The 27,814-nt window shown below is 37.5% G+C and overlaps 1 protein-coding gene across 1 annotated transcript; it reads left to right on the top strand.

The window, feature by feature from the left end:
• Window positions 1–884: 884 nt before the first annotated feature.
• Window positions 885–24,520, top strand: HACD1 (3-hydroxyacyl-CoA dehydratase 1). Its single transcript, XM_090268023.1, has 7 exons — window positions 885–1,205; window positions 11,323–11,440; window positions 11,626–11,644; window positions 11,721–11,809; window positions 17,250–17,371; window positions 21,495–21,673; window positions 24,343–24,520. Exons 1-7 carry the CDS (start codon window positions 949–951, stop codon window positions 24,423–24,425), a joined length of 867 nt encoding a protein of 288 aa, XP_090124149.1. The 5' UTR covers window positions 885–948; the 3' UTR covers window positions 24,426–24,520.
• The last annotated feature ends 3,294 nt before the right edge of the window (window positions 24,521–27,814 follow it).

Raw genomic sequence — 27,814 nt, 5'->3', positions numbered from 1 at the left:
TTTTTAAAGTCTTCCCATTGAGGAAATTGAGGCATATAGGGGTATAATTAATTGCCCTCATTCACACAGCTAATAACTGGTGGAGCCAGAAATTTGCAGTTTGAATTTCAGTACTCTGACTCCAGAGCCTACCTTCTTAACTGTGTTCTTTAAAGGCAAATAGGGAAGAGCTATTAGAAGAAAGCCTAGGTATTTGGAGGAAAATGCGGGGCGGAGGGTGGGGGAGGGGGAAGGAAGGAAAGAGAAAGAGTGGAGAGCAGTGGGACACTATCTTTCCTGTGGGAAAGGGTTCTTTTGAGCCCTACATCTGTGCATTTCTTATATTTATTCAAACTTTTCTCATTTGGCATCTTGCCATGTCCTCTTTCCTCCAGGTTCCCTCTAACACCTACCATTCTGCGCTGCACTGAAATTATGCCCCTAGAACACCTGGCGCCATGGGATCCACAAAGTGAGCCACTCCTATTGTATTCCCGCCATCCATGCCCCACAGGCAAGTACAAATGAAACGGGGCGAAGTGGACTCTTCTTCTCCAAACGCTCTTAAGAATGAGTCTTTGGCAGTAAGATCTCAGTAACTAGCTCCGCATCCAGAAACAACTTTATGACAAGCCGGGTGGGGCAGGACCACTCTAAACCCAGGTGAGTTCTCTCTGTCCCGAGGGTATGTCGCCAGGGCACACGGCGTTCGGGGCATCCGTCTGAGACGAGGATCCCCTCAGTCAGCTCGGTGAACAGATTTTGCATGGGAGTTTCGAAATAGTACCCAGGGACTCGCGGAGCTCGGAGCTCCCGCACTCCGGGCTGGTGGCCGGGTCTCCGCCTCGCGCGCGCTCCCGGGCCGGGGGCGGGGCGCGCGGGGCGCGCGGAGCGGCGGCCGGGGGCGCCTGCTCCTCCCCCCGCGAGCCGCCTGGCTGGCGGCGCCGAGCCCCCTGTGCGCCGCGGCACATGGGGCGCCTGACTGAGGCGGCGGCTGCGGACAGCGGCGCTTCAGCTGCGCGCTCTGCAGGGCCCCCGCCCACTCCCCTTCCCCTCTCGGCCACCCACCCCGACTGCACGGCCACCATGGCGTCCAGCGAGGAGGACAGCACCAACGGCGGCGCCTCGGAGGCCGGCGAGGAGAGGGAAGCCCCCAGCAAGAGAAGGCGCCTGGGCTGGGCGGCCACCGCCTGGCTCACCTTCTACAACATTGCCATGACCGCGGGGTACGTGCGCCCCACAGGTCCCTGCTCTCCCTTAGGCCCTCCCCGCGCTGCTGTTCCCCGATACTCCGCACCCGGAGCGCTCTCTGGGGGGTAGGGGGCTCCGGGCTCGGAGTGGGACGAGCGGGTGGGGCCCCCGGAGGTGAGTGCGGGGCCGCGAGGCAGGGTGGTCACGGCGCACAGGACACGGCAGAGGCCGTGGGGGAGGGGCGCGGGCGTTGCTGCCGCTGCCGGCAAGTTGAATGGAGCGGGGCGGGGGATCGGGCCCTGTTCACCCGGCATTGCCTAATACGGTGCACTGCGTGGCGCGGCGGCCGCGGGGCGCGGGCCGGAGGTTAAGTATAGACCCGGGCAGGAATGCGGGGCCGACCCAGGGGGAGGCCGCTTGGGCCCGACCGTCCGGCGCGCTGCCGCTGCTCCTGCAGTTGAAGAAACGCCTGGGTCCAGCCACCCCGGAGCTGTCCCGTCGGTGTCCCAACCTGCTTTTCCGGCCGCCGGCCCCTAGCGTGCATTTCCTCGTGTTGCAAATTGTTGGGCAGAGTTTTCTTAACTGTTAACGTCACCACGATTTTTTAAGCCATAGTACTCCGGAGAGCTTCTTACTTGGGACGATGTAAATTTTTTTAAAAAATGCCTTATTGGAGCGTGTGACTCCTGTCCTGTATCTTCATAGCCCCCTGCTCCATTACTGATACCCTATACTTTTACTTCTGGCTTTGAGTTACACGTTAAGGTTACATAATGACTATCGCTCTTCAAAGAGCTGTCAAAGTGACTTGTGTGTCCAATGCTTTTCAAAAGCTGTTAATTACATGCTCTTCTGTATCTAAATGGCATTGCCTTTAAAAAGAAGTGATTTTCGAAATGGTCTGAAATTAACCTATATAAATGTGGGGAACATTTAAGAAGCTTTTATAGAAAGTTTAGAGAAATGTGATTGGCAAAAATTTAATAAATGATTTGACACAGTACCGAGTTTAGTGTACAATCCTGAATATCAAACACAGTTGCTAAGAAACATAATATTTATTGAGGATTACTGTGTGTCAGGCACTGTGTGGGTACCAACTCATTTTTAGTCCTCTACAATCCTGTGAGGGGGTACATGATATTATATTTGATAGATTAGGAAACTGAGGCACAAAGAAGTTGGGTAACTTGCTCAAGATCACACAACCAGCAATTGTCAGGCTTGGTCTTCAGCTTAGACAGTCTGATTCCAGAGCCATGTTTCTTCTTCACCTTTCTGCTTTACTAAATTTTATGGTCTTGAAAGTGGAAAACTAATATATTCAAAGCAACTGGAGAACAGTTAAAGTCATAGATATAGTGGGGGCTGAAAGAATTCTCTCTTCATTGTGGTAGTCTCATCCAGTTAATAAACATTTTTGGGACACCTGCTATTTATTAACTGATTTGCTGTACCTTATCTTTTCAGTCCAGCCTTTCTTTAGAAGCATAAGTTACCTTTTAAAATATGAAAGTCAGTGCATAACTCCAGTTTAAAGCCTTCGTTGGCTCACCATTACCTTCACCATAATTGGGATTCAGGCTGTCTGTCATTCAAAGCCCTTTGCAATATGCTTCCGAATCCCAGTTTTATTGCATTTGAAATCCCCCCTAACACATGATGCCCTCAGAGCACCATGCATATTAATTTTCATGGCTCTCTTCATCTTTACTCAGACTGTTCACTCTGCATAATATTCTCCATATACCTTTCATGGCTTCTAACCAATCCACTTTCTTTGAAGTTTTCTAGGTCTCTTACCCGACCTGGAACAGAATTAAATGCTCTCTCCTTTTGTTTCCACATTTCATTCCTCTCCTTAACTACCAGCCCCAGCATATTACTGCTTGTCAGAAACTTGTCTGTTTCCCTGCCTGTAGTGAGAAGGTCTCTTGTCACTTTCATCTTTGTTTAAAGGCAAGGATAACAGAAATTGAACAGTCTAGGTAACTAACTCTTTGGAGATTTGCTAGGGGCATTGAAATTTGAAGAAGGAATAGGATTTGCACATGCAGAGGTTAGACATTTCAAGTAAGATAAATTCTGGAAATATACATGAGATATCTTGATTTAATTGGAAGGTTGGCAAATAGTAGCAAATAAGGTTGGAGAAGCTGTGTTGGAAATGGGACACCAAGGTCTATACTTTAATGGGGTAGATAGCAGAGAGTTAGCTGAGGGTCTTAGTAGTTTAGAAAACAATAAGATAATATTTAAGAAATAAATTTTTATATAAATATAAAAGAGAACTTGCTTAATTCTCTAAGCTTAGCACGACCTTTAATTTTTTCTACTTTTTTTGTGTATAAGTATCTAACCTCCTTCAGGTTTTTATTCAAACCTCCATTCTCTTTATTCAAATAACAGCCCTACCCAAACACTCCTTATTGCCCTTGCCTGCTTTTCTGCATCCCACTTATTGATATGTCACTGTACATTCTATTTTATTAGTTTGTCTTGTTGCTTATTGTCAGTCATCCCTATTAGAGTGTAAGCTCTGTGAAACACTCAGAAATATTCATTGTGAATCAATGCATATTATAGACCATAGTAGTTATAGTATCTGCTCTGTTGTATATTCTGGTTTCACTTATTATTTTGTCAAATATCTGTAATTTTTATAAATAAACTTTCATGGTTAACATAAGAGTATATAGAATTAATGTATAACATTAAATCATGCACTAATGACATTTTGCTTTTGTTTATGTTGAATTAGTTGTTTAGGATGATTTCTCAGAAGTGGAATTATACATTTAAAGGATTCTTATGGTACTTTTTTTAAAAAATTGATTTTAGAGGGAGAAAGGGAATGAGAGAGAGAGAGAGAGAGAAATCGATTTGTTGTTCCACTTACGCATTCATTGGTTGCTTCATGTATGTGCCCTGGCCAGGGATTAACCTGCAACCTTGGCATATTGGGACAGTGCTCTAACCAATTGAACTACCTGGCCAGAGCTTTTGTTCCCCCAACTTTTCAACAAAAACTATTGAGGCTGTTAAGTGCATTGTCCTAGGTTAAGTAAGTGGCATAAGATAAATATTTTAGGCCCTGCCTTGGAAGAAGTGTAACCTGGAGCATTTATATATGGCAATAATAGACATATGAAATAAGTCTCTACAGAGATGTCAGGTCAGACAGGTACGGAGAAAGCTTTGTGAGGGGGACCATAGTATTTCAGCTGAGCTTTGAATGATGAGTAGGATTTAAGAGGCCTCATAGGGGAACAGCATGAGCTAGGGTACAGAAGTGGACATCGCTGGCCCTCCTGATGAGGCAACAACAGATAGGCTGAAGTATAGAGATGGGAATGGATGGATAGCCTGAGTCATGGCAAATGCTTTAAATGCCTTGCTAACATGTTTGGATTTAATTTGTAAACAATACTGGAAGGTGTTGATTAAAAGTTATGTTTCACTCCTTTTTTAGCTGGGTAACCTCAGATAAGTTATTTAACCTCTGTGACCCTGAGTTTTCTTATCTGTAAAATTGGAACAACACAGCTTTGCTAGATTATTACAAGGAATAAACAGATCATGTACATAAAGTGTTCAGCAGGTTGCCTGACGCACAGTGGATGTTTAAAAATGATAATTCATATTCACAGTGGTTAATTTAAAAATGCATGTCTTGCAGAAAGAGCAACTATTTAAGATAGTTTCACAGTATACATAGTGTGAGTTAATTAGAGCACTGAACCTAAGGTTCAGGGAGACAGGGTGGGGCAAAAGTAGGTTTACAGTTGTTTGTATTGAAAATAATTCAATAATTAATAAATAATAATACAAGAATAAACTCTGACCCTGGCCAGCTAGCCCATATAGTTAGAATGTCATCCCAATATGCCAAGATTGTGGGTTCAATCCCTGGTTAGGGCACATACAGGGCACATTGGTTAATGAATAGTTGGAACAACAGGCAGTGTTTCTTTCTCCATTCCTCTCACCTTTTCCCTCTCTCTCTCAAATCAATAAAAAAATAATGAACTGTTTTCTATACTCATAATTGTAAAGCTACTTTCGCCCCACCCTATACATGTTTCCCAAAATGTTAAGTATATATATTTTATTCCTGAAGAGGACATATCCAGGCATGGGTCTGCCACAACTTGTTTATCCGTTCAACTGTTGATGGACATTTGAGTTCTTTCTTGTTTTGGGCTATGACAAATAAAACTATGAACATTCATGTACAGAGTTTTATATGGACACATGCTTTTATTTTTCTTGGGTAAATACCTACGAGTGAAGTGGCTGGGTCATATGGTAGTCACAGTCTTGATTTCTTAAGAAACTGCTAAACTTTTCCGAAGTGGTTGTACCATTTTCCAATACTGCAATTAATCAATGAGAGTTCCAGTTGCTCCATAACCTCATATTCTAATAGGTATGTTATCTCATTGTGATTTTGTTTTAATTTTAATTTTTAAAAATATTTCTGTTTTTAAAAGACTTTATTTTTAGAGGGGAAGGGAGGGAGAAAGAGAGGGAGATAAACATTGATGTGCAAGAGAAACATCAATTGGTTGCCTCCCTCAGGTTGCCAGGGACCTGGCCCCCAACCCAGGCATGTGCCCTGACTGGGAATTGAACTGGTGACTTTTCAGTTCACAGGCCGGTTCCCAATCCATTGAGCCACACCATGCAGGGCTCATTGTGATTTTAATTTCCATTTCCCTAGGAACTAAAGACACTGAACATCTTTTAATGTGGTTACTTACCAGTTGTTTATCTTTTTTGGTATAGTGTCTGTTCATATCTTGTGCCCATATTTTATGGGATTGTTTCATTTTCTGTTAAGTTTGAGAGTACTTTGTATAATGTGGATACAAGTCCTTTATCAGGTTATGTGATTTGTCCAAGTTGTGGCTTGGCTTTTCATTCTCTTCACTGTCTCTCAAAGAGCAGATGGTCTTAATCAAGTCCAGATTATTTTTTCTTTTTCTTTCATTAATCTTTTAGTCTTAACATGATTGACATGAGTGTGTTATGTGCAATAAGTTAAAACACTCATTGGCTGCTAGAAAGTTTCAGTGTAGTCTAGGAAAGGAGGTTTAAAGGTGTCAGTGAACAGTACATGAAAGTGCAGATGGTATGAGCGTGGTACGAACCTCCAAATGGTTACTTTAAAGGAGGTACAATATAAAGAAGAAATGATAAAATTATAATATAATTTTTTAATAACTGCTTAAATAATGGGTATGGACAATAATTATCAATGATGGGCAACATCACAGACAAGAGGGGCAGCCAGAAATTATGTACTCCTATCAGAGTACAGCCTATAAAGTATCCAGAATGTTTACATATATGATCAAGCCTGTAGAGCTATCAATTTACAGGCATTATAGGGGGCAGAAGAACATAATTATGACATGTGAGTATTTGATTAGCACAGTCAAGACTGAGGGTAACTGCAGGACAAACCACTCAGTGCCTTCAACAGAAAATTATAAGAGAAAGCAAATGGAGAGTGTGAGGGGAAACCTGTAGAATAAAAAAGACCTAAAAGACTCAGCAACTAATTACAGTGTACAATTTTTATTTCAATCATGATGTAAAAAAAGTTATGAGACAGTTGAGGAAATTTGTATCCTGTTTCGTGAATCAAGAAGTTATTGTCAATTTTTAAAAGTGGGATAGTGGTATTATGGTTGCTTATTAAAATAATGCTTTTAGAGGTGCATAATTAAGCATTTATGAATTATAGGATGTATGATTTGATTCAAAATAATGAGGGGAGGGGACAGTGGAGAGAGAAGTGAATAGAGGTTTAGATAAAACAAGGTTGAAGGTAGGCAATAGGCACAGTATACCATTCTCTGTATCTTTGTGTTTGAAATGGTTGGTAATAAAAAAGCAGTGTTGACATTTTTTTTTTAAAGGAGATATAGATAACCAAGTTCTTCATGGAGCAGGTGGTCTCCAAGACATCTCAGGAGAAAAAGAGGCATGAGAAGACAGCTAGAGGAAAGCTCCTCTATAGGGTTTTTCAGGGTCATTATAGCCATACTGGCAAGAGGAGAAAGCTCTGTGTTTAGCAAGTGATGGCAAATATCTCCTGTTACGCATTGTTCTGTTATCTCCACTTACTAATTTAGTTCCTTGAAGTAAGTACTGTCCTGTCTACCTCTAATTTCCCGGCATCTAGCATACTACCTGGCTTAGAAATAAATATTGAACCTAAAGGTGAATGAATAAACAAATGAATTAAGCAAGCAAGCAAGGAAACTTCTACAAATAGAACACGTGTTTTTATTTTCCCCAGAGAGCATTTAATCAAAGACTGTGTCTTTTGGATTCATATTTGGGTGATCAGTAGCTCTGGTTTACTTTAAAATATGTAGAACTTTTCAGAAAAGAATTCTAAATGCAAAAGTTCTAATTGTTTTTGGAATTGCTTTTGTATGTAGGAAGTCTAAAGTTAGGTAAACATAGGGCTCTTAGGAAGACTTTGTTATGGTGGGACTTGAGAGGTAACACTTACTAGTTCAGGTGTGTTTCTGGCCATATATACTGAAAAACAGGTGACAGGTTAGCATAGATGGTTCGGTGGTTTTTATATCCTTTATTTTAAACAGGTTAGTGTTTAGTATTATCATAAAACTATACCAGTTGGTACAATACTGCCATCTATGGAGCAACAGTAAAATTTGTTACGTTAACAATGCATGGAGTTTTATATCATGCTATTTAAAAACATAGAAAACAAATGAATCCTTTGATGAATTCTTTGGTAGGTTAATAACTACATCTCAAATTGATCTTTAAAAATCTGATTTTAGATTTGCCTATAAAAAGACAAGTGTATGGAAAATATGAATTAAAACATCTTACTAATTTTTTTGTTTTCTTATTAGAAGTAGTATAGGGTTTTGGAATTGAGGAGTTAATGAAAAAACATTTTGAACCTGGAAGGTACCTGAAACATTATCCAGATCAGTGGTGTCAGACTGGCCTAGCACAGAATTCAGTGTTGGCTCTCATCTGGAGGGGACACCATCAGTTGAGTTCCCGTGGAAAGGGAACAGCACTGGGGTTTGGACACTCAAGGGTTGTATTTCAGAATCAACCATAACTTACTCTAAGATTTAGGATAAGTCACATTATTTCTCTGTGTGGTGATAGTCTCATATAAAACAGTGGCCTTCAAACTTTTTTGATAGGACACTACTATCACTTATATTTGAGTATAACTCTCCATATAACTTTTTAAATTTACATGAATTACTATGATTAGCAAATATCTCAAGGCACAGTATATATAATACTTAGAACCAGACCAGCACAGCATAGTGGCTCAAGAATATAGACTCTGAGCTCAGGGGTGGGTTTAGGTCTCAGCTGAATGGTTACATGACCCTTCTGTGTATTTCCACAGCAGTAAAATAGGATAATAGTAGTTGCTTTCTCATAGAGTTGCTTGAGGATGAAATAGTAATATGTTAAGTATGTATTTAGAACAGTGTGTAGAACTGTGAAAGCTCTCTGACTGTGTACTTGTTATTGTTGTTATTATCATTCATATTTCCACATTTCAAAGGTCTTTGTGATAGTTTCAGGCATTCATTTGACTTCTTGTTTTGTCTCATGAGAAAGTCCTGGCTTTCCCCCCATTATGTGCGGAGGTGGAATAAAAGTTCCAAGAGTAAAAAAGTCATTCTGCCATTTTCTTATTGTTCTGTTGAGCTTGCATTTTCATCTTATTCAATCAGTAGTGTATCTGTAGGAATCTTAAAGCCATTTGTCCATTTATGACTGTTTTTTAATTAAAAAGTTAAAAACTGTATAATAGTTTTTTTTCTTTTGATTAAGTTTATTGGGGCGACATTATACAATTCTCTAACACATCATCTGTATATTGCATTGTGTGTTCAACACCGAAAATCAAGTTTTCTTCTGTCCCTATATATTTGACCCCTTTTACCCTTTGCTACCTCTCATCCCCCACTTTCCTCTGATAACCACCTTACTGTTGTCTGTGTCTGTGTATTTTTGTTTGTTTTTCTTGTTTATTCATTTGTTGCTTTGTTTTATATCCCACATGAGTGAAATCATTATTTTGCTTAGCATGATATTCTCAGGGTCCATCCATGTTGTTACAAATGGCAGTATTTCATCTTTTCTTATGGCTGAGTAGTATTCCATTGTATATGTACCGCATCTTTATCCAGTCATCTAGTGAAGGACACTTTGGTTGTTTCCATGTCTTGGCAGCTGTGAATAATGCTTCAGTAAACATAGGGATGTGCATATCTTTGTGAATAATTGTTTTCAAATTTGAGTAGATGCCTAGAGGAGGGTTTGCTGGCTCATATGGTAACACTATTGTTAGTTTCTTGAGGAACGTCCATACTGTTTTCCATAGTGGTTGTACCAGTTTACATTCCCACCAGAAGTGAATGAGGGTTTCTTTTTCTTCACAACCTTTCCAGCACTTGTTATTAACTTGTCTTGTTGATAACAGCCATTCTAACAGGTGTGAGGTGGTATCTCATTGTAGTTTTCATTTGTATTTCTCTAATAGCTAGTTAAATTGAGCATCTTTTCATATATCTGTTGGTCATCTGTATGTCTGCTTGGGAGAAGTGTCTGTTCAGGTCCGCTGCCTAGTTTGCAAATATCATCTCCCATTTGGTTGGTTGCCCCCTACCCTTTTTTTTGTTATTGTTGGTGGTGGTTTCTTTTGCTGTGCAGAAGCTTTTCAGTCTCATATAATCCCATTTCTTTATTTTTGCCTTCAATTCCCTGGCCTTTGGGGTCAAATTCATAAAATCTTCTCTAAGTCCAAGGTCCATAAATTTAGTACCTATGTGTTCTTCTATATAATTCATTGTTTCAGATCTTATATTTAGGTCTTTGATCCATTTTTAAATAATTTTTATACATGAGAACAAACTAATCTAGTTTTATTCTTTTGCATGTGGCTTTCCAATTTTCCTAGCACCATTTATTGAAGAAACTTTCTCTTCTCTATTGTATGTTTTTGGCTCCTTTATAAAAATTAATTTGCCCATAAACATGTGGGTTTATTTCTGGGCTCTCAATTCTGTCCCACTGGTTTGTGTGTCTGTTTTTCTGCTAATACAGTGCTGTTTTGATTATCGTTGCTTTGCAGTATGATTTGAAGTCAGGGAGTGTGATACCTCTGTCTGTGTTCTTTCTTCACAGGATTGCTTTGGCTCTTTGAGATCTTTTGTGGTTCCAAACAAATCTGATGATTGTTTTTTGTTTTACTTTTTAAAATAATTTTTAAAAATTATTCATAAACCCATTTAACTAGGCATTTTGGAGACCATGGATTTAAAAGCCTGAGGTAGCTACTAATTTCCATGGTTATATCATTAAAGGTTTAAAAAAGTTACAGATAGTGGATCTTTTAAAATTTTATTTGTGTTTTTGTAACTGTGAAGGAAACCAGAAAAAAAGATGATCTCTCTTCACTGACACTAGGAGGGTGAAAAAGCTGGTCTTCTCAGATGTAGTATGTATTTTAAGTGCTATGAATTCATAGTATAGCATCTGTATTTGATGTGCAAATATAAGTTGAAAAGGGAGGACATAGGTATTCTTTCTTTTTTAAAAAATTAACTCTATGGATTAGGACCCATGCCTGACCTTCTGTATGTGTCCCTTTTGTGGCACAGCAATTGTTATTTAGTGAAAATTTAAAAAATATTAATTCTTATTAAAGATTTACTTATAATTACATATAGTTATATACTGTGTATTTGTATAAAGTACCTATTTACACACACACAGCTTTTCATCTTAAGAAATCACTATATAATTATTAAATGCTTTATAATAACTTCATTTTTTGGTAATAAACCTGATTTCTTCAGTCTGTCTGTTTATATGCTGAAACCAAAGAAACACTGGACATTGATATTTGTATGTAGTTGGTCTCAAATGTTCTGTTTATCCTCTTGAAGAATCGATGTAAAATAATACCTGTCATTTCTTCCTGAGGTTTTAAAAAATGGAATAATGAACTGAGAACATAATAAAACATGCATGTTATTACTATATAAATTATGACATTCTTTTTAGGAAGATTAGTGGTATTCACTTTGGTAGAATGTTATAAAATACTTCTATTTTCTCTAGGTGGTTGGTTCTAGCTATTGCCATGGTACGCTTTTATATGGAAAAAGGAACACACAAAGGTTTATATAAAACTATTCAGAAGACACTTAAATTTTTCCAGACATTTGCCTTGCTTGAGGTAAGTTTTCAATGATGCTTTTTTCTGTCATTGTAATATTTATTTGAAAATATATTTGTTGAGCAAAAGCAATTTTGCTGATTACATACCTCCTACAGATTAATTTAAAACCAAAGTTAACAGGGATTTATTTTATGTTCTATGCTACTGACTTGTGATTTTTTTTTTTTTTTATTTGCTTATAGGTAGTCCACTGTTTAATTGGTGAGTTTTTAATTTAATTTTTATTTTGGGCATGAATTGCCTTGAAGACAATGGTTGACTTGTTTCTCTCGTTCAGGAATTGTACCTACTTCTGTGCTTGTGACTGGGGTCCAAGTGAGTTCCCGAATCTTTATGGTGTGGCTCATTACTCACAGTATAAAACCAGTAAGTGGCACGAACGCGTTCTCTACTTGACCTACAGGACAGCTTTTGTATTAATAGGAATCTAAAGTATTAGCCCTGGTATATGTCAGGAAGCAGAACCATTGGACAAAAAAGGGTTGGGTTTGGACCGTTGGCTCAGTGAACTAGCACAGTAACTTTGAAACACAAGCAAAGCCAATTACTGGTATTTTATATTCATAATATAGTCTCTTCTGGTGTTTTCCAATTTTTAAAATTAATATTCTGTATCAAATGGTTAACTGAAAATTTTATTTTCTACTGAAGTTATAAGTATTGTTTTTGTTTATGTAATTGAAATTGTCAGTATAAACAGTTTATTTTTCCTTATTTAGCATTGAGTGTTGTAGCAACAGACATGAAAACTGAGTGTAGCTCTGGAGGTTTGAACAAATGGCAAAGACTAAAAGTTAGAAGCGTTAAGGAACTTAGGGAAAAATAAGCACATTATTGATTGAGGCATGACAGGAGACTGACCTGAATCTAGTTAATGGCTTAAACCCTTTTAGGCAAACAAATACATGCTTGCTATGTCAAGACATTGGGGCTTTTAAACCCATGACAGAAACATTTTCCAGATGGGCCCTTCTGACCTTCTTGACAGCCCCTGGAGTCTGCTGTCTACTTGAGGACAGATCTCTAGTCTCCTTTCCATTCCTCAGATGCCTTTCTCATCTATTCTGCTTGGGATGATTACTTAACCTGCAAGACTCACTGGCCTGCTGTCTTTGTGGGGACAGATTGCTGATACTGCCCTTTTATTGCTCTACACTTCAGCTCTCTTGACTACTATCTTTCAGTTGACTTACTGAATCCACCTGGACCCTAACCAATGACTGCCATATAGATAGCAATCTGTGCATGCCACATAGAGAGCCAGACTTTTAATTCAGATTGCCATGTAATTTAAGAGCAAAAGTCCAACATTTACAGAATAAAAGAGAGACTATTCTGAACAGTGAATGAATATCGCAGCCGGACCAGGACTGTAGTCTGAAGACTGAGGAGGGAAAAAGAAAAGACAGGGTGGCAACATTAACAGAAGAAAGGAATTTTAAAAGCAAGCTATGATCTCCACAAGCTATATGGAGTCTAATGAACAAAATAAACTGATATACAAAACAGAAACAGGCATGGGCACATGGGACACACTGACAGCTGTCAGAGGCGAGGGGTTGGGAGGGACTGGATGAAAGATGGTGAAGGGATTAGCCAGAGAACATGTATGCATAACCCATAGACACAGACCACGTGTGGTGATGGCCAGAGGGAAGGGGTGGGGGCTGAGCAGAGGTGGGCAAAGCAGTGGGGTGGAGAAAGGGGACATCTGTAATATTGTCAACAATGAAAATTAAGTTAAAACATAGAAAGAAAAAAAAAAAAAAAGCTAAAAGGTGACTAGACCCCAAGTGAAAAAAGATCCACCTGCTTGCTTTTTTTTTTGTCCTTCAGAGGATTTCTGTCTTAATATTACTATTTAATTTTATCCAATAGTAGCTTCCACTGGCACCTTTTTACCACTCTTTAATTAATTCAACCAACATTTATTGAGTATATTCTATACACCTGGCCCTGTGTTAATTTCTGGATTTATAAAGTGAATAAGGCAATCAGCCATTATGTGTACTGGCTGTTGTAGAATGAGGGGCAGTCATACAGATGTTGAATCAATCAGCAAATACTAATTATGCACCTGCTCTGTGTTTGACACTGTGCTGTGTATCTGGCTATTAGTAATACAAATGTAGTTCCCATCTCATGGAGACACTATAATTGGGAGAGATACTAAACAAGTTGTTGAACAAATAATTATTTCCTTATTTTAATGTTAGTGCTTTGAAACAACAGACCAGCAGGTACGGCAGTATACTTGGGGACTTAGTCTGAGCTAGGGAGTGAAGAAAGTCTCCCTGAGAAAAGAATGTCTAAGCCAAACACTGACTGATATACAAGAGTCAGGCAGGATAATTTTAGTACAAAATTAGCAAGTATTGTAATACAGATATGAACAAAATACTGTGAGAATAAGGAAGGTGAGCAAATAACTGCTCAGCGTGAGAGGAGGGATTTGGAAAAGTTTCAAAGGGTATAATGTTTTAGCTGAATCTTAAAAGATGGGATGAGAAAGGATTTTCTATGGGAGTAGCATTCTAGTTAGAGGGAATAGCACAAACGTTCAGAGCATATTCTGTTGGAGATGCAGAGCTGGGGGGGTCAAGATGGGGGTGGGTCAAGTTTCTGCAGATGAAGTTGGAGAGATTTTGAACCTTTAACTTCATGCTTAGGTGGTAGGATTGTAGCCTTTCCTCTTGTTAAGCAACAGGGTACCAGTGAGGCTTTTATTTTAAGTTTTTAATTTTAATTTTATTGATTATGCTATTATAGTTGTCCCGAATTTCCCCCCTTTGCTGCCTTCCACCCGGCAACCCCCCCCCCCACTTCATCAGGCAATCCCCACACCATTGTTCATGTCCGTGGGTCATGCATATCAGTTCTTTGGCAACTCCATTTCCTATACTTGCTCTTAACATCCCCCTGCCTATTCTGTGCCTACCAATTTGTACTTCTTAATCCCTATACTTTTTCCCCCATTTCCCCGAACCCATCTCCCAACTAGCCACCATCCCAGTGTCCTCCATATCTATGATTCCGTTTCTGTTCTGCTTGTTTGCTTAGTTTGTTTTTTAGGTTCAATTATTTATATTTATTTATTGCCAATTTAATGTCCATAGTTTTGGTTTTCTTCTTTTTCTTAAATAAGTCCCTTTAACATTTCATATAATAATGGCTTGGTGATGATGAACTCCTTTAGCTTTACCTTGTCTGGGGAGCACTTTATCTGCCCTTCAATCTTAAGTGATAGTTTTGCTAGATAGAGTAATCTTGGTTATAGGTACTTGCTTTTCATCACTTTGAATATTTCTTGCCAATCCCTTCTAGCCAGCAAAGCTTCTTTTGAGAAATCAGCTGCATTTAAGATTCTCTCTTTATGTTTAACCTTTGGCATTTTAATTTTGGTGTATCTTGGAGTGGATCTCTTTGCATCCATCTTGTTTGGGACTCTGTGTTTCCTAGACTTGGATGTCTATATCCTTTACCAAATTAGGGAAGTTTCTTTTATTATTTTTTTAAACCAAGTTTCCAATTTCTTGTTCTTTCTCTTCTCCTTTTGGCACCCCATAATGCAAATGTTGGGATGCTTGAAGTTGTCCCAGAAGCTTCTTACACTACCCTCAACTTTCTTGGATTCTTTTTTTCTTCGTGCTGTACTGATTGGATGTCTTTTTCTTCCTTATGTTCCAAATCATTGATTTTATTCTCAGTTTCATCCACTCTGCTGTTGATTTTCTGTAAATCGTTCTTTATTTTAGGTAGTGTCTCCTTTATTTCTGATTGGATCCTTCTGTGTGGTTGAAGTACCCACTGAGTTCCTTGACCATCCTTATAACCACTGTTTTAAACTCTGCATCTGATAGATTGCTTATCTCTATTTTGTTTAGTTCTTTTTCTGGAGTTTTGTTCTGTTCTTTCATTTGAGTCATATTTCTTTGTCTCCTCGTTTTGGCAGCTTCCTTGTGTTTGTTTCTATGTATTAGGTAGAGCTTCTTTGTCTCTGAGTCTTGGTAGCATGGTATAATATAGTAGGTGTCCTATAGGGTCCAGTAGCACAGTCTCCCCATCCCCCAAGCTGGGTGCTCGAGGTGTGCTCTCCGTGTGAACTGAGTACACCCTCCTCTTGTAATTGAGTCTTGATTGCTGGCAGAAGATCAATGGAAGGGATTTACTCAGGCCAGACAGCTGGTAGGACTGGCTGTGACCTCTGGCCAGCAACTACCTCCTGCCATGGCTTGTGGAGGTTTTTGAGTGGTGGTGCTTTGGCGTGGTCTGTAACTGTCCACTAGGTGCACAGGCTCTGGGGTTTCCTGGGTGCTACAGGCTAAGGTCAGCCACCACCCGTCTTCTGTCTGGGGCCCTTTGGTGTATGCTGTAAAGCAATTTGCAGATGGCTGCTGCTAATGCTGGGCCTGGGGCCACTCAATGAGAGGGACAGTGGCTGAGCACAGCTGTTTCTTATTGGAGTGGATTTAGGTCTGAAGCCTGCATGTAGCCCAGCGATTCATATGGAAAAGCCACCATTACCAGCTTGAGTGGGTCTGTAAGTTGGATGGGACAGAGCGTTAGGTACCATCAGTGCGAAGTTAACTGTGTGATCCAGCTTGATGGAGGCTCAGGTACAATATGCCACACTGTGGCTCTGTTGAGGAGGGCTCAGAAAAGGAACAATGGCTGCTATCCGCAGTTCTGTCTGATAGAAAACTTTCCCCCAGCTCTTGCTTTCATGCCAGACACTTTGGCTCCTCCCTGTATGCCATTGGTGCCCTTCAAGTTGCTGCCTCAGTGCTGGATCCCAGAGTGAGTAAGTCCATGTATGGGGTCCTCCGGGAGGAGATGCCTGAGAATTCTGCAGTTTCTTCTGCTGACCCAACCCCACTGGTTTTTACAGCCAGAAGTTATAGGCACTTACCTTCGTGGCACTGGAACTCTGGGCTGGGTGGTCTGGTGTGGAGCTGGGATCCCTCTCTCCGGAGATAGCCCTGTTTTACAACCACCACATGTTTGGGACCAGCCCGTTCCATATCTCCGCCCCCCCTACTCGTCTGGATGAATATGATTTCTTTAATTTCTTAGTTGTCAGACTTCTATATAGCTCAATTTTCTGATGGTTCTGAATGATAATTCTGTAGTTTAGCTGTAATTTTGCTGTGGTTGTGCAAGAAGCTGAGCTGTGTTTACCTACGCCCCTATCTTGTCCCCCCAGTGAGGCTTTTAAATCACAGGACTAGCTGCCTCCAATTTTGTTTTTGTTTGATTGCTTCTTTGTTTTGCTTTTAAGAGAACTTTTGTCCATGAAGAGAATAAATAGTGAAGATACTTTTTAGGAGGGAGAATAAATAGTGAAGATACTTTTTAGGAGGCTGTCACAATAGTCTGAATGAGAGATGAGAAGACCCTGGATTAAATATGTGATAGCAAAGCCAAAGATGAGTGGACAGTTTGAAGACTTACTGCTACAGTAGAGTGGCTCTTATTTGATGACTAATAGAAAGTTGGAGGGTTAGATTGTTACCATGCTCTTTTGAGGGGGTATTGTTGTCCTGGGATAGTTGAGTTATTGGCTGAAGTAAAGGGTGAAAGAGAAGCCAGTAGAAATGTGATCATTCCTGTACTAAGGACATATTTACATTGTGTGTTAATGAATTATATAGTGGTGACTGTATTAGTTTTCTGTATTACATCTGTTTAACCCTACCATTTCATTATATATAATGAAAGACACACAACAAGTGATTTGAATAAAGTATCTTCATGGAGAAAAAGATTTCAAGCTTAAACGACACTGGATTTCTCTGTCATTCTGCAGATCCAGAATGAGGAGAGTGTGGTGCTTTTTCTGGTCGCGTGGACTGTGACAGAGATTACTCGCTATTCCTTCTACACATTCAGTCTTCTCAACCACTTGCCATACTTCATTAAATGGGCCAGGTGGTGATACTGTGTAGTTTAGTTTCTCACAGTCCTATGCATGCGTAATTTGTTGCTAAGCTAACACTAGCAAATTAAAATTTGTGTTTCAGCTCTGTGATGCCAGCTGGTGCTGTTTTGCATGTTTAACAATGTTATAAGTTGCATTCTAAAGGCTTAATGATCAGAGAGAAGTCATATTAATATATATTTTTAGTGAAGTCAGCGTAAGACAAATTATATTAGTATCCTTAATCTCTAAATCATTTATTTTACTTTGAAAGCAAAATACACATTTTTGCAATTATATTAAACTGCTAAAAATAGGGCATTTTGTCTGATCAATTTAAATTATTTTAATATTCAATCCAGTAGCCACAAGTTTTAGCATCTTATACATACAATGTCAAGTTTTCTCAGTATGTTTTAAGTAGCAGAGGCAGACATTTTTAAAAAGTCACACTTATTTGAAATTGTATTATTTAGAATTGAGACAAAATTTATATTTCAAAGGTGCTAAATATATCTATCCTAAAACAATTTTTAAAGCAAAAGATGTTCTGTTCTTTTTAAAGTTTGAATTCTTTGAGCAGCTCATATTTTACAAAATTATTACAAAAATGAGACTGTTCTTTGGAGAACAAACCATGAACCAGCATAGATCTGTTCATTTTATTCTCTGTGTTGTACTTATGGTTGCAATAGCAGCAGTAACTTAGTTTGCCATGCACCAGCTGCATATCTGAGATGCAGGCATGAACAGAACAGAATCTCTGTCCTCTCAGAATGGAGGAGACAAAAAATAAAATCACTAACAGCTATGTGAAATGCTGTGTGGTAAGAAGTTCAAGGAGACACACAGTGTAAGAGGGTGTCTTTCGTACACATCTGTTCCAGGTAGGAAGGGTAAAAGAGTTCCACAATATTTTCATTTCTTTAGATTTTGTTTTTGTTACACTACAGAAATAGTATGTTTTCACTGTAAAAAGCTCAAACACTACAGAAGTTTGTAGAATAAATGCAGAAAGCTCCTGTTGGTAGTCTTATCTGACCCACTTTGTTCCCCTTGGAGGGAAAATGTTTGGTGTTTATCCATTCAGATATTTTCTTATTAACAAAAATGTGAATGCAGTGTGAGTTTTTAAAAGCATAAATAGGATGACATTGTACTTGCTTTTTGTTTATTTCTTGGAACTCTTTTTTTAAAAAAATAAATCACTACAGGTATATTTCATTTTAGTTCATAGTGTGACTGACCCAGTTCTCTGTTGCTGGAATTTAGACCACTTTCAGTTTTTGGATGTTATAAATACTGCTTTGAGCTATTATTAATAATGCATTGTCCACATTTCTGTTATTTTTAAAAACTGTGCTATTTCTATAAATATATTCCAAACTTGTTTGAAGGTAATCTGTAACTAGTGTCCAATTTGTTTTTGATCCTCATATATTAAAAACCTACCATTTTTTTTAGTGATTACTCCTTGTACTCCTTGTTTATAATTCATATATTATGCATGCTCACATGTAGTAAATGAGAATATATAACCAGTAAACCAAAAAAGAAGAAAAAGAAAAACTTAAATTCCTTATAATCTCCCCGCACAAGGATAACTGTTGTTATATAATTTTTTAGACTTTTAAAATATTTTCTAGCTCTTTTTAGACATTTGTGATTTATCATTTTGTATGTAATAAAATACTTTAAATTATATTTTGAGCTTAAATATATTGTCTGTGTTAAGAAGGTTGCATTACCATTTATATGTGTTTAGTTTTGTTCCTGATGTACCTGAAAACTTACTTTTAGAGATTGGACCTTTCACAAGGTTGGCGATTTGAAGGGTAGCTGACTGCTAATCCTAGAATGCTGTCAGTGCCATTTTGCATGACCTTCTGGACATCTAGTGCCCTGAAAATACTAATTCATGATAATAGTCTTTTTTTAAAAAATTTGCTGTATTTATAACATTTATTTATGGGAGATAATGGTCTTTAATGCTTTGTCTGCCTTCTGGAATGCAATTGCATGTCTTGAATTTCTGGAGAAGTTCACAGCTCTGCCATTCATTGCATGTTGAAATTTGCTGTTAAGAAATCCTTTGTCAATTGCCTTAATGTTAAACAAGATACTATAAAACCTTTCCACTTTGAAATTCACATATCAGCATAATACATCATGTCAGTTCATAATAATCGTGAATATTTTGTCAAAATCATAAAGATCTCAGCCCTCTGTGTATACATGCCAACACTCTTAAATAACTTAAAATTATATTTGTACTGATGTTCAAATGTTGAAGCTATTGTTCTCAAATAAAGCTTCACTTTAGAACTGCCTTTTTATTTATAACTAGTTGGCCTACTGTGATGGTTTGAATTTAATTTGATTCTGTTTGTGTTGGAAGTGTTCTTAGAAAAGTCCACCAAACAGATAATTGTATATTGTTATGTTTTCATGTTGATTTCCATTTTAGTTTCAAAAATCCATTTCCTTCCAAACATTTTAGATGACAATTGGGAAGGAACATTATACTTTTTCTGAATGGTAGTTAAATGCTGCCATCAGAACTTAGATTGTTCGTGACATGTAATTTTTTTTAATGCAAATAAATTCAAATAAATTACATAATGTATTCCCATGTTAGTAAAATAATATCTTTTGAAGTCTTTAAACTAATTTATTCTAGGAATGATTTCTTTTTTCTGTTAACAATACTACAAAAAATATCAGAGTCACAAAGTTTAAAAAAACTACTTAAATATTTGAATGTTTTACTTTAAAAAGGAATATAGTTATATGATTTTAAATTGAGATAAGAAATTGATATACCTGCAAAGAAAGCAGGCGATAGATAGACTGAAGGAAGGGAAGGGATAAACAGGGACAGTAAAAGGATCATTTTCTTTCTTTACCAGTTATTCTATGTTGGCAAATAATTCTGTCTTTATCCACCATCTCTTATTCTTGTATATCCTTGGCATAGAGGAATAAGGTCATTCATTTTTAGGTTGTCTCCAAGCTTCTATCATACTGACAAATTTGACTTCTCTTTACACATTTTTTCTTGATGCCAACAAAATGATTAAATGAAATAGGGATTATTTTTCCACCAAAATTTTGACTGTAATTTTCTGCTGTATAATGATTGACTTGGAGAAAAATGATTTTCATTCGTTGAGAAATGTCATTGCTTTGGGTCCTTGAGGCTCTTGCAGCTGGACCCCAGCAGAAACCTGGAGACGGTCCCCTAACTGGCTTAAGTGATGCCAGGCCTGCTCCGTGTCTGAGAACTGGCCACGATCTAAATGAACAAATTGTGATTTTGGATTTTGAATAGAATTTTCTCAGCTCTATTTTAAGCAAGCTAAACTTTTTTAATGTGGGAATTCAGGAAACAACTTGTCTTGTTTTGTTGTGAAAGTAGTTTTAGACAATGTATTCTTTAGTTGTTATTAATGCTTTAGGTAGTATTATCAGTTTTCTGAAATACTAATTCTCTTTTACTTAGTAGCCACAAAGGGTTTTTCAAATACCTCTCAAGAAATACTTTGGTAATTTCTAGGTTTAAATGTAAAAGTAGGATCATAACTGGTCTTTTAAAGCACAGCATTTGAACAGTACATATCTAGCTGCAGCAGAAAAAATCAGTTATTCTAGGTGTCAGAGAATTTACCTTCACAATACCTTACAATGCTTATGTATGCTTTACAATATTTACATACTTTAAAACACTTTAAAAAACTGCATATACATTAAAAATGTATACAGTTATTTTAGTACTTTAAATTGACATTTTATTACAATCTTGCCATTTAAAGTGGAAACTGTTACAAGAAAAGGATGATAATTAAATTAATAAGCACGTGATTAAGGTAGAAAAAGTCTTTTTATGTGAGGTAATTGTAAATATGTTAAGGAAGGAGAATTTTTAAGTTCAAACATAGTAGTAGCAAAAGAGCCATGATATACAATCCAGTACTTTTTTTTTTTGAAGTTTCTTATATTTATTTATTTATTTATTTATTGATTATATTGTTACAACAGTTCCAATTTTCTCCCCCTTGCTCCCCTCCACCCAGCACCCCCCCAATCCAATACTTATTCTAGAAAAATAATTCCCCAAAGTTTTTCTTTCTCCAGATATAATTTTTTTATCATCTTATATCCTGTTGGAGTTGCTGGTGAACTTCTCACGATATACGCTGCCTTACCCTATGTGAAGAAAACTGGAATGTTTTCAATAAGACTTCCTAATAAATACAATGTCTCTTTCGACTACTATTATTTTCTTCTTATAACCATGGCCTCATATATACCACGTAAGTATGTATTTATTAGTACTTTGATTTATCATATGCTATGAAAAATTTTGGAAAGATATCATAATTGCTAGCTTAATAAGCAAAGAGAAATAAGTTTGCAAATACACTAAAACCTCTATTCAATCCCACATATTTTCATTAATTTGAAATAATTGAAGAGCTAGTGAGTCAAAAGACTTTCCTAGTTAGGAGAAGAAGGTAAGTAAGTTAATACACAAATGATTGCCTTCTCAGAATTACTTAAAAATAAGCTTATTATGATATATTCTTAAAGAAAAGATAAAGCATGCAACAGTGAACTATTTGTAGGCATTTAGAATTATGGGTCTTAATAGAAACATTTTATTCAAGAAAATGGTCATTTCTATCCATTAAGCATATACTTGGAAAAATCACCTAGGAGTACTTTTTTAGTCTTGTGTGTGTTGCTCTATGCACGGAAAACAATGAAGCTACTTTTCTTAAAATATATTGAATAATTCAGCCTCTTTACTAATGTTCATCAACTTTCAGTAGTTGAAAAGTGAGGCTTTATCCACTTCATTTAATTACTAACAGTGGTATGTGTTTAGGTCAGATTTGGGTAGTCACTAGCAGGAAATAATGTAAAACAAGGTGGTTAGTTACCCTCTCATTAAAATTAGAGACTGATGTCAGTGGGGGAAAAGGGAAATAAGAAAAGTTCATAGAATCTAAAATCTACATTGATACAATATAAAACATTGTGATCTAAAGGGGATGAGCATAAGATTTAGCCAGCACTTGGAGGCCTCCAATTTTTAAGCTTTCCAAAATCAAAATTGACTTGATGGTCAGGTAATGTTTTTAATCCCCTCCTCTTGCAGCATTTCAGCCTGACTGTCTTTAGATTTCCCCCCGAGTCAGTTCAGAAGGGCTAAGGAGTGAGACTCCTGTAACACTGTTTATAACCCCTGCTTTTCTCAACACCCAGTGACAGGCAACACACCTTGAACAGAGCCAGACCTGGCTTCAGTGTCTGTTATACATAGTTACAGGTTCAGGTATTGGGTTCTCCTCTTCCTCATGACCACTGAGACATCTGTGTAGAAACCCCGAACCCAACAGATTATGGTTTGAAACCAGCAAACTAGTAACTTTTGACTGGGTGTTTTCAGGTGTCCTGGGAGACGTAGACAGTGTCTTCTGCCAGTAGCAGCTTCTCAGTTCATCATGCTGACATTTACCTGAGAGGCCCATTTGCTAGAAGATCAGTCAGCCAGGGGAATGTTTTTGACTTGATTATTAGCAATAATCACTAATTTTGCTTTGCTTACTAAATTCTTTCCTACTTAAAAGTACTTTTTGAGTATTTTAATACTCAAAAGAAGTACTGTTAATTATCTATTTGGGAACTTTACAGATTAGAGAGGTTAAGTGGATGGATTAAAAATTACCCAGCTATTCAACAAGACCAGAATTTGAACTCAAGCTGATATTTTTACTAAACTATTCAGAATGTTAGAGAACCATTTGCAATCATCAGTCAGTTAGCTTTAAGTATATCTGACCTGAATATATTAGGCCCTAAGGTATTGTATCATTACTATTATCAAGATGAGTAGTAACTAAACTTAAAAAAGTAAAATCTGTTGTGTATTTTTGCTCTATTTGAGCTAAGTTCTATACAGATGTAAGATAAAAGAGATTAAGTAAAAACTATCTAGTCCTGTATAAAATAAATAAAATGAAAAAGTTACCTGAAGTTGCCTAAGCAAGATAATCAAAGCTTACTTGTTATTAAAGTCATTGGTTTGATTATTCTGTTTATCATTTTCAGAGATGTTTTTATATTTGTATTGTTGATAGTTGATGTGAATTTGTACATCCACTAACATATACACTATAATTTAAAGCACTAATTCAAATAGCCTCAGAATAATCCTCCAAAATTGGATAGGGCAGGTGACCATTTGTCTTATTGGTCTAATACATGTACATATATGTGTTTGTATATGACAGACCATTATACCCAGCCAGGAGGGGCTTCTGATCTGAGCCCTATTCTGGCGCTCCACTGGTCACTCTTCACACAGGTCCCATGCCTTCTAGATCACACTGGAAACTGGGAACCGTGGAATTTGCTACCCACATGGCACTGAACGTACATCTTGGAACTGCTTACGCCTCTTCCCCCATTTGCTCTCCCGAGGGTTAACCGTGTCAACAATGTACACAGCCCTGAAGTCCAGGCATGGCTAGGGCAGCTGTTTGTGAGAGGTGTGGGCGGTGTGGGCTTGCATATCCACACATGTATTCACAAGACTTCTTGCAGTACAAGACAGCCAATAAATAGCCTGGAGAACACTGGGCCAGGTGTGCCGTTTCCCTTGGGCTGGAATGTTCTGGCACAGCGTTCCAAATTGTTACAGGGTTCTAAATTCACACGTCGCCTTCCAGGTCATTAGGAAGATTTATCTATCAAGGTATTAAAGTTTGCTAAAATCCCCCACAGCTTATGGCATTAAAACATTTAGGCAGATGGTATGTGGGCCTCCATTTGTACTTGTACCTGAGCCCTAAATATTAGGGGAGAGCAGTGGTATCTGATGTGTTTGTGCTCAAACTTTGCCACCTTTAAGAGGTTTCAAGTATAAATAATTCCCAGCAATAGCTTATCTTTCTTTGTTTTCTTTTTTTCAATTAAGTGTTTCCACAACTCTATTTTCACATGTTACGTCAAAGAAGAAAGGTGCTTCACGGAGAGGTGATTGTAGAAAAGGATGATTAGATGACCTCTGCAACAAGGTGCTTTTTCCAGGATAACCAGGATTACTTGAGTCCAAGTTTTATTAACAAGAATAAACAACTTCATGAAATATTAAAGATTGTATTATTTCTTCAAATATAAGCTGAGACACATGGTTTTTGTCAATATTTGTCTTCACATTGTGCCAGGTCCATTTTCTAAAAGAACTATGCAAGCATTTATCAACTCCTGGGTAGGTGATTAATAATTAAGAAAATAATTGGTATTTTATAATACCTTAAAAAACCTTTTGTTTTTTCTTTTTTAGTTTTACTAAATTTTTTGCAACATATGCTCAAAGTTTTTTAAATCAATATTTAGAAATAAGTTTAGTGATTTAACATTATATGCCTGCCAGTGATAATCTATGATATTTATAAATGAAAGTAAACACAGAATTATAATAACTTTTTAATAATGTATTGATGTTTCTTGAACCCAAGATTTATTTCTTCAAGGTATAAGAGAGCATTTTGATTAAAAACAATTTTTGGAAACATGGATATAATTTACTGTTGTGAGACTTTAACTATAGATATCAGAATTGGGAAGTATTCTTTGGAAATATGTCTAGGCCATTGAAATTACTTATACTACAAAGGAAATTTATTTTTATTTGAATTAGCCATTCAGGGACAACCTTTTCAAATCCAAAGGTCTTAAGGATTAGAAACAACATAAGTATATACTTTGCCTCACTTATTAAAAACTGATGACATTACGTCTGTTCATAATGTTATATGCAGAGAACTCTGGCTGAGAAAGGCTGCTCTATACTATGGAATTATCTATTGAAATCAGGTTATGATAATCTTTTTGTGGTACTAAAGTAAGAAGTTTTGGGATATGGTCTGAAACCAGACTCATTTTATCTGAATTCCACTGAAGAGCAAAAGTGTTATAACAAAGCTTCTATCTGTATGTGTAATAGAAAGATACACTGAAAGATATACTTTCGTACTGTTTTACTTCTTAAGTCCTTTAAGAATTTTCCCCTTATATTAAGGTACGCTGCTTTACTGACCCAATTCAGAGAGAATACTAGATATGTGACTTGAAAAGGAACTCTTGCCTACTATAATGTATAGGTGTAATTTTGGCTTTAAATGCTCTGTGTTGTTTGCATTTACATCAACATGTAACATTACACTTCAAAATTTTGTTACCACCTCCTTTTCACATGATTTGTAGTTCAGAATAGTTTTGCAGACTTTCATTTTACCTAACTTGATTTTTAAAGGTGCTACTTTTATTACATTTTACTATTTCCTTTGCAGCTGAATGTTTTAATGAGCACTATGTATTATGTTACTAATTCTCAAAGTGCAGATGTATATTCTCTGTTTACATGGCTTGATCAGTTTTCATCTTGAATTTTTATATGGAAGAAGTTTTCAGAAAAGTTTTATCTTTGGTAACATAGTATAAAATAGTCACATATTTATTTTGTTAGCTACTGGTCTCAGAAATATATTTCAAGTCCTCCTGAAATTTGCATTAGTTCAACTTGTACTTTAAGCAGCTGTAATACTCTTTTTTCCCACCCCGTTAAGTTGGAATATCTTGAAGTAGGAATTGTGATTAAATAAAAATGAAAATGTCCCTTGTACACTGTTGGTGGGAATCCAGACTGGTGCAGCCACTGTGGAAGACAGTATGGAGTTGCCTGCTTTATGACCCAGCGATTCCACTTCTGAGAATACTATCCGAAGAAACCAGAAACACTAATTTGAAAAAAATATATGCACCCTATGTTCATTGCAGTGTTATTTGCAATAGCCAAGATTTGGAAGCAGCCCAAGTGTCCATCAGTAGATGAGTGGATAAAAAAGCTGTGATGCCTTTACATAATGGAATACTACTCAGTCATAAAAAAGAAGGAAATCTTGCCTTTTGCAGCATCATGGATGCACCTGGAGAGTATTATGCTAAGTGAAATAAGCCAATCAGAGACAAATACCATATGATTTCACATATATGTGGAGTCTAATGAACAAAATAACAGACGTATACAGAGAACAGACTTAACAGCAGTCAGAAGGGAGGGGGTTTGGGCACCTTGGTGAAAAACGTAAAGGGAATAAACAAAAAAACAGACATAACAGTATGGTGATTACCAGAGGGTAAAGGGGCAATAAATGGCGATGGAAGGAGACTTGGGGTGGTGAAAACTATAATATGCAGATGAGGTATTATAGAATTATATACCCGAAACATTATCATTTAACCAATGTCACCCCAATATTTAATAAAATATAATTAAAAAAACAAAGTACTAACTCACTGAGATTGGAAAAGTGTCTTAGACTGTCTCTATGCCCCACACTGCCATATGTGTAAAAGGTGTTCAATAAATTCATACATAATGATGAAAAAAATAAAAATGCTTCAAACTATTCAGTGACCAACAAGAGGGGGCCCTCCAAAAAACTGAAATTATCTTCTGAAGGATGGGCCCCTTGTAATACAGGCTTTCCCCACTAGGTGAGTGTTCTAGGTACTCGTCTGTATCAGCACGCTAGCTGGCATTGTGAGAGACTGGCTTCGGTGAATTTTCTTTTGAAAACTTGAATCGCGTTTGCCCTTTTCACGATGGGTGATTTACTAGCACACCTGCCCACACTGCGCTGAGTGTTCAGCAGTTTTTGACCAAAAACAGCATGATCTTAGTGCCCCACCCTCCCTGTCACCTGATCTCGCCCCAAGCAACTTCTTTTTGTTTCCCTGGAGGAAAAATTTCTCAAAAGGGAACGTTTTGCTGATGTAGTAGAGGTCAAACAAAAAATGGCAGAAGCACTAAAATCAAAATAGATGAGTTCAAAAACTTGAGCAGTGGAAAAAACATCTTGATAGGCATATTCCATTAAGTGGAGAGTACTGTAAGAACTGAAGTTTAATGTACAAGTTTTAATAAATTGCATTTTGGGTCCCCTTCATATATTAATATACTCAAAGTATGCATAACTAAGTTTAGTTTATCTTCAGTATGTTCTACTTACTTTAAGTCATCCCTTTTTTAAAAAAATTTATTTTTAGAGAGGGGAAGGGAAGAGAAAGAGAGGGAGTGAAATATTGGTGTGTGAGAGAAACATTGATGGGTTGCCTCCTGTATGCACCCCACCAGGGTTTCAGCCTGTAACTTGAGCAAGTGTCCTGACCAGGAATCAACCAATGAATCAACCGCCTGTGGGATGATGCCCAACCCACTGGGCCTCACTGGTCAGGGCCTACTCTGTGCCAATTACTGCTGTAGGGAAATTACTATCTTCCTCCTGTCATACCTCTCTACCTAAACCTTTGACAACAATTAACAGGTTAAATTGGTTAGGAAATCACATTGCAAAATATTTACCTGTGCTTTAACAAAATAG

Source organism: Furipterus horrens, unplaced genomic scaffold (assembly GCF_987537825.1).
Source record: "Furipterus horrens unplaced genomic scaffold, mFurHor1.1.pri manual_scaffold_2, whole genome shotgun sequence".
NCBI lineage: Eukaryota > Metazoa > Chordata > Mammalia > Chiroptera > Furipteridae > Furipterus > Furipterus horrens.
The sequence above is the reverse complement of the archived record's forward strand: the minus strand, read 5'-3'. Positions and strand labels throughout refer to the sequence as shown.

Bases quoted from the DNA above. Each gene is read 5' to 3' on its own strand.
- HACD1 (XM_090268023.1), top strand. From the start codon at position 949: ATGGGGCGCCTGACTGAGGCGGCGGCTGCGGACAGCGGCGCTTCAGCT. The intron at 11,810-17,249 runs GTAAGTGGCACG...GTCATTCTGCAG, and splicing joins TTACTCACAGTATAAAACCA to ATCCAGAATGAGGAGAGTGT. The intron at 17,372-21,494 runs GTGGTGATACTG...TTCTTTCTCCAG, and splicing joins TACTTCATTAAATGGGCCAG to ATATAATTTTTTTATCATCT.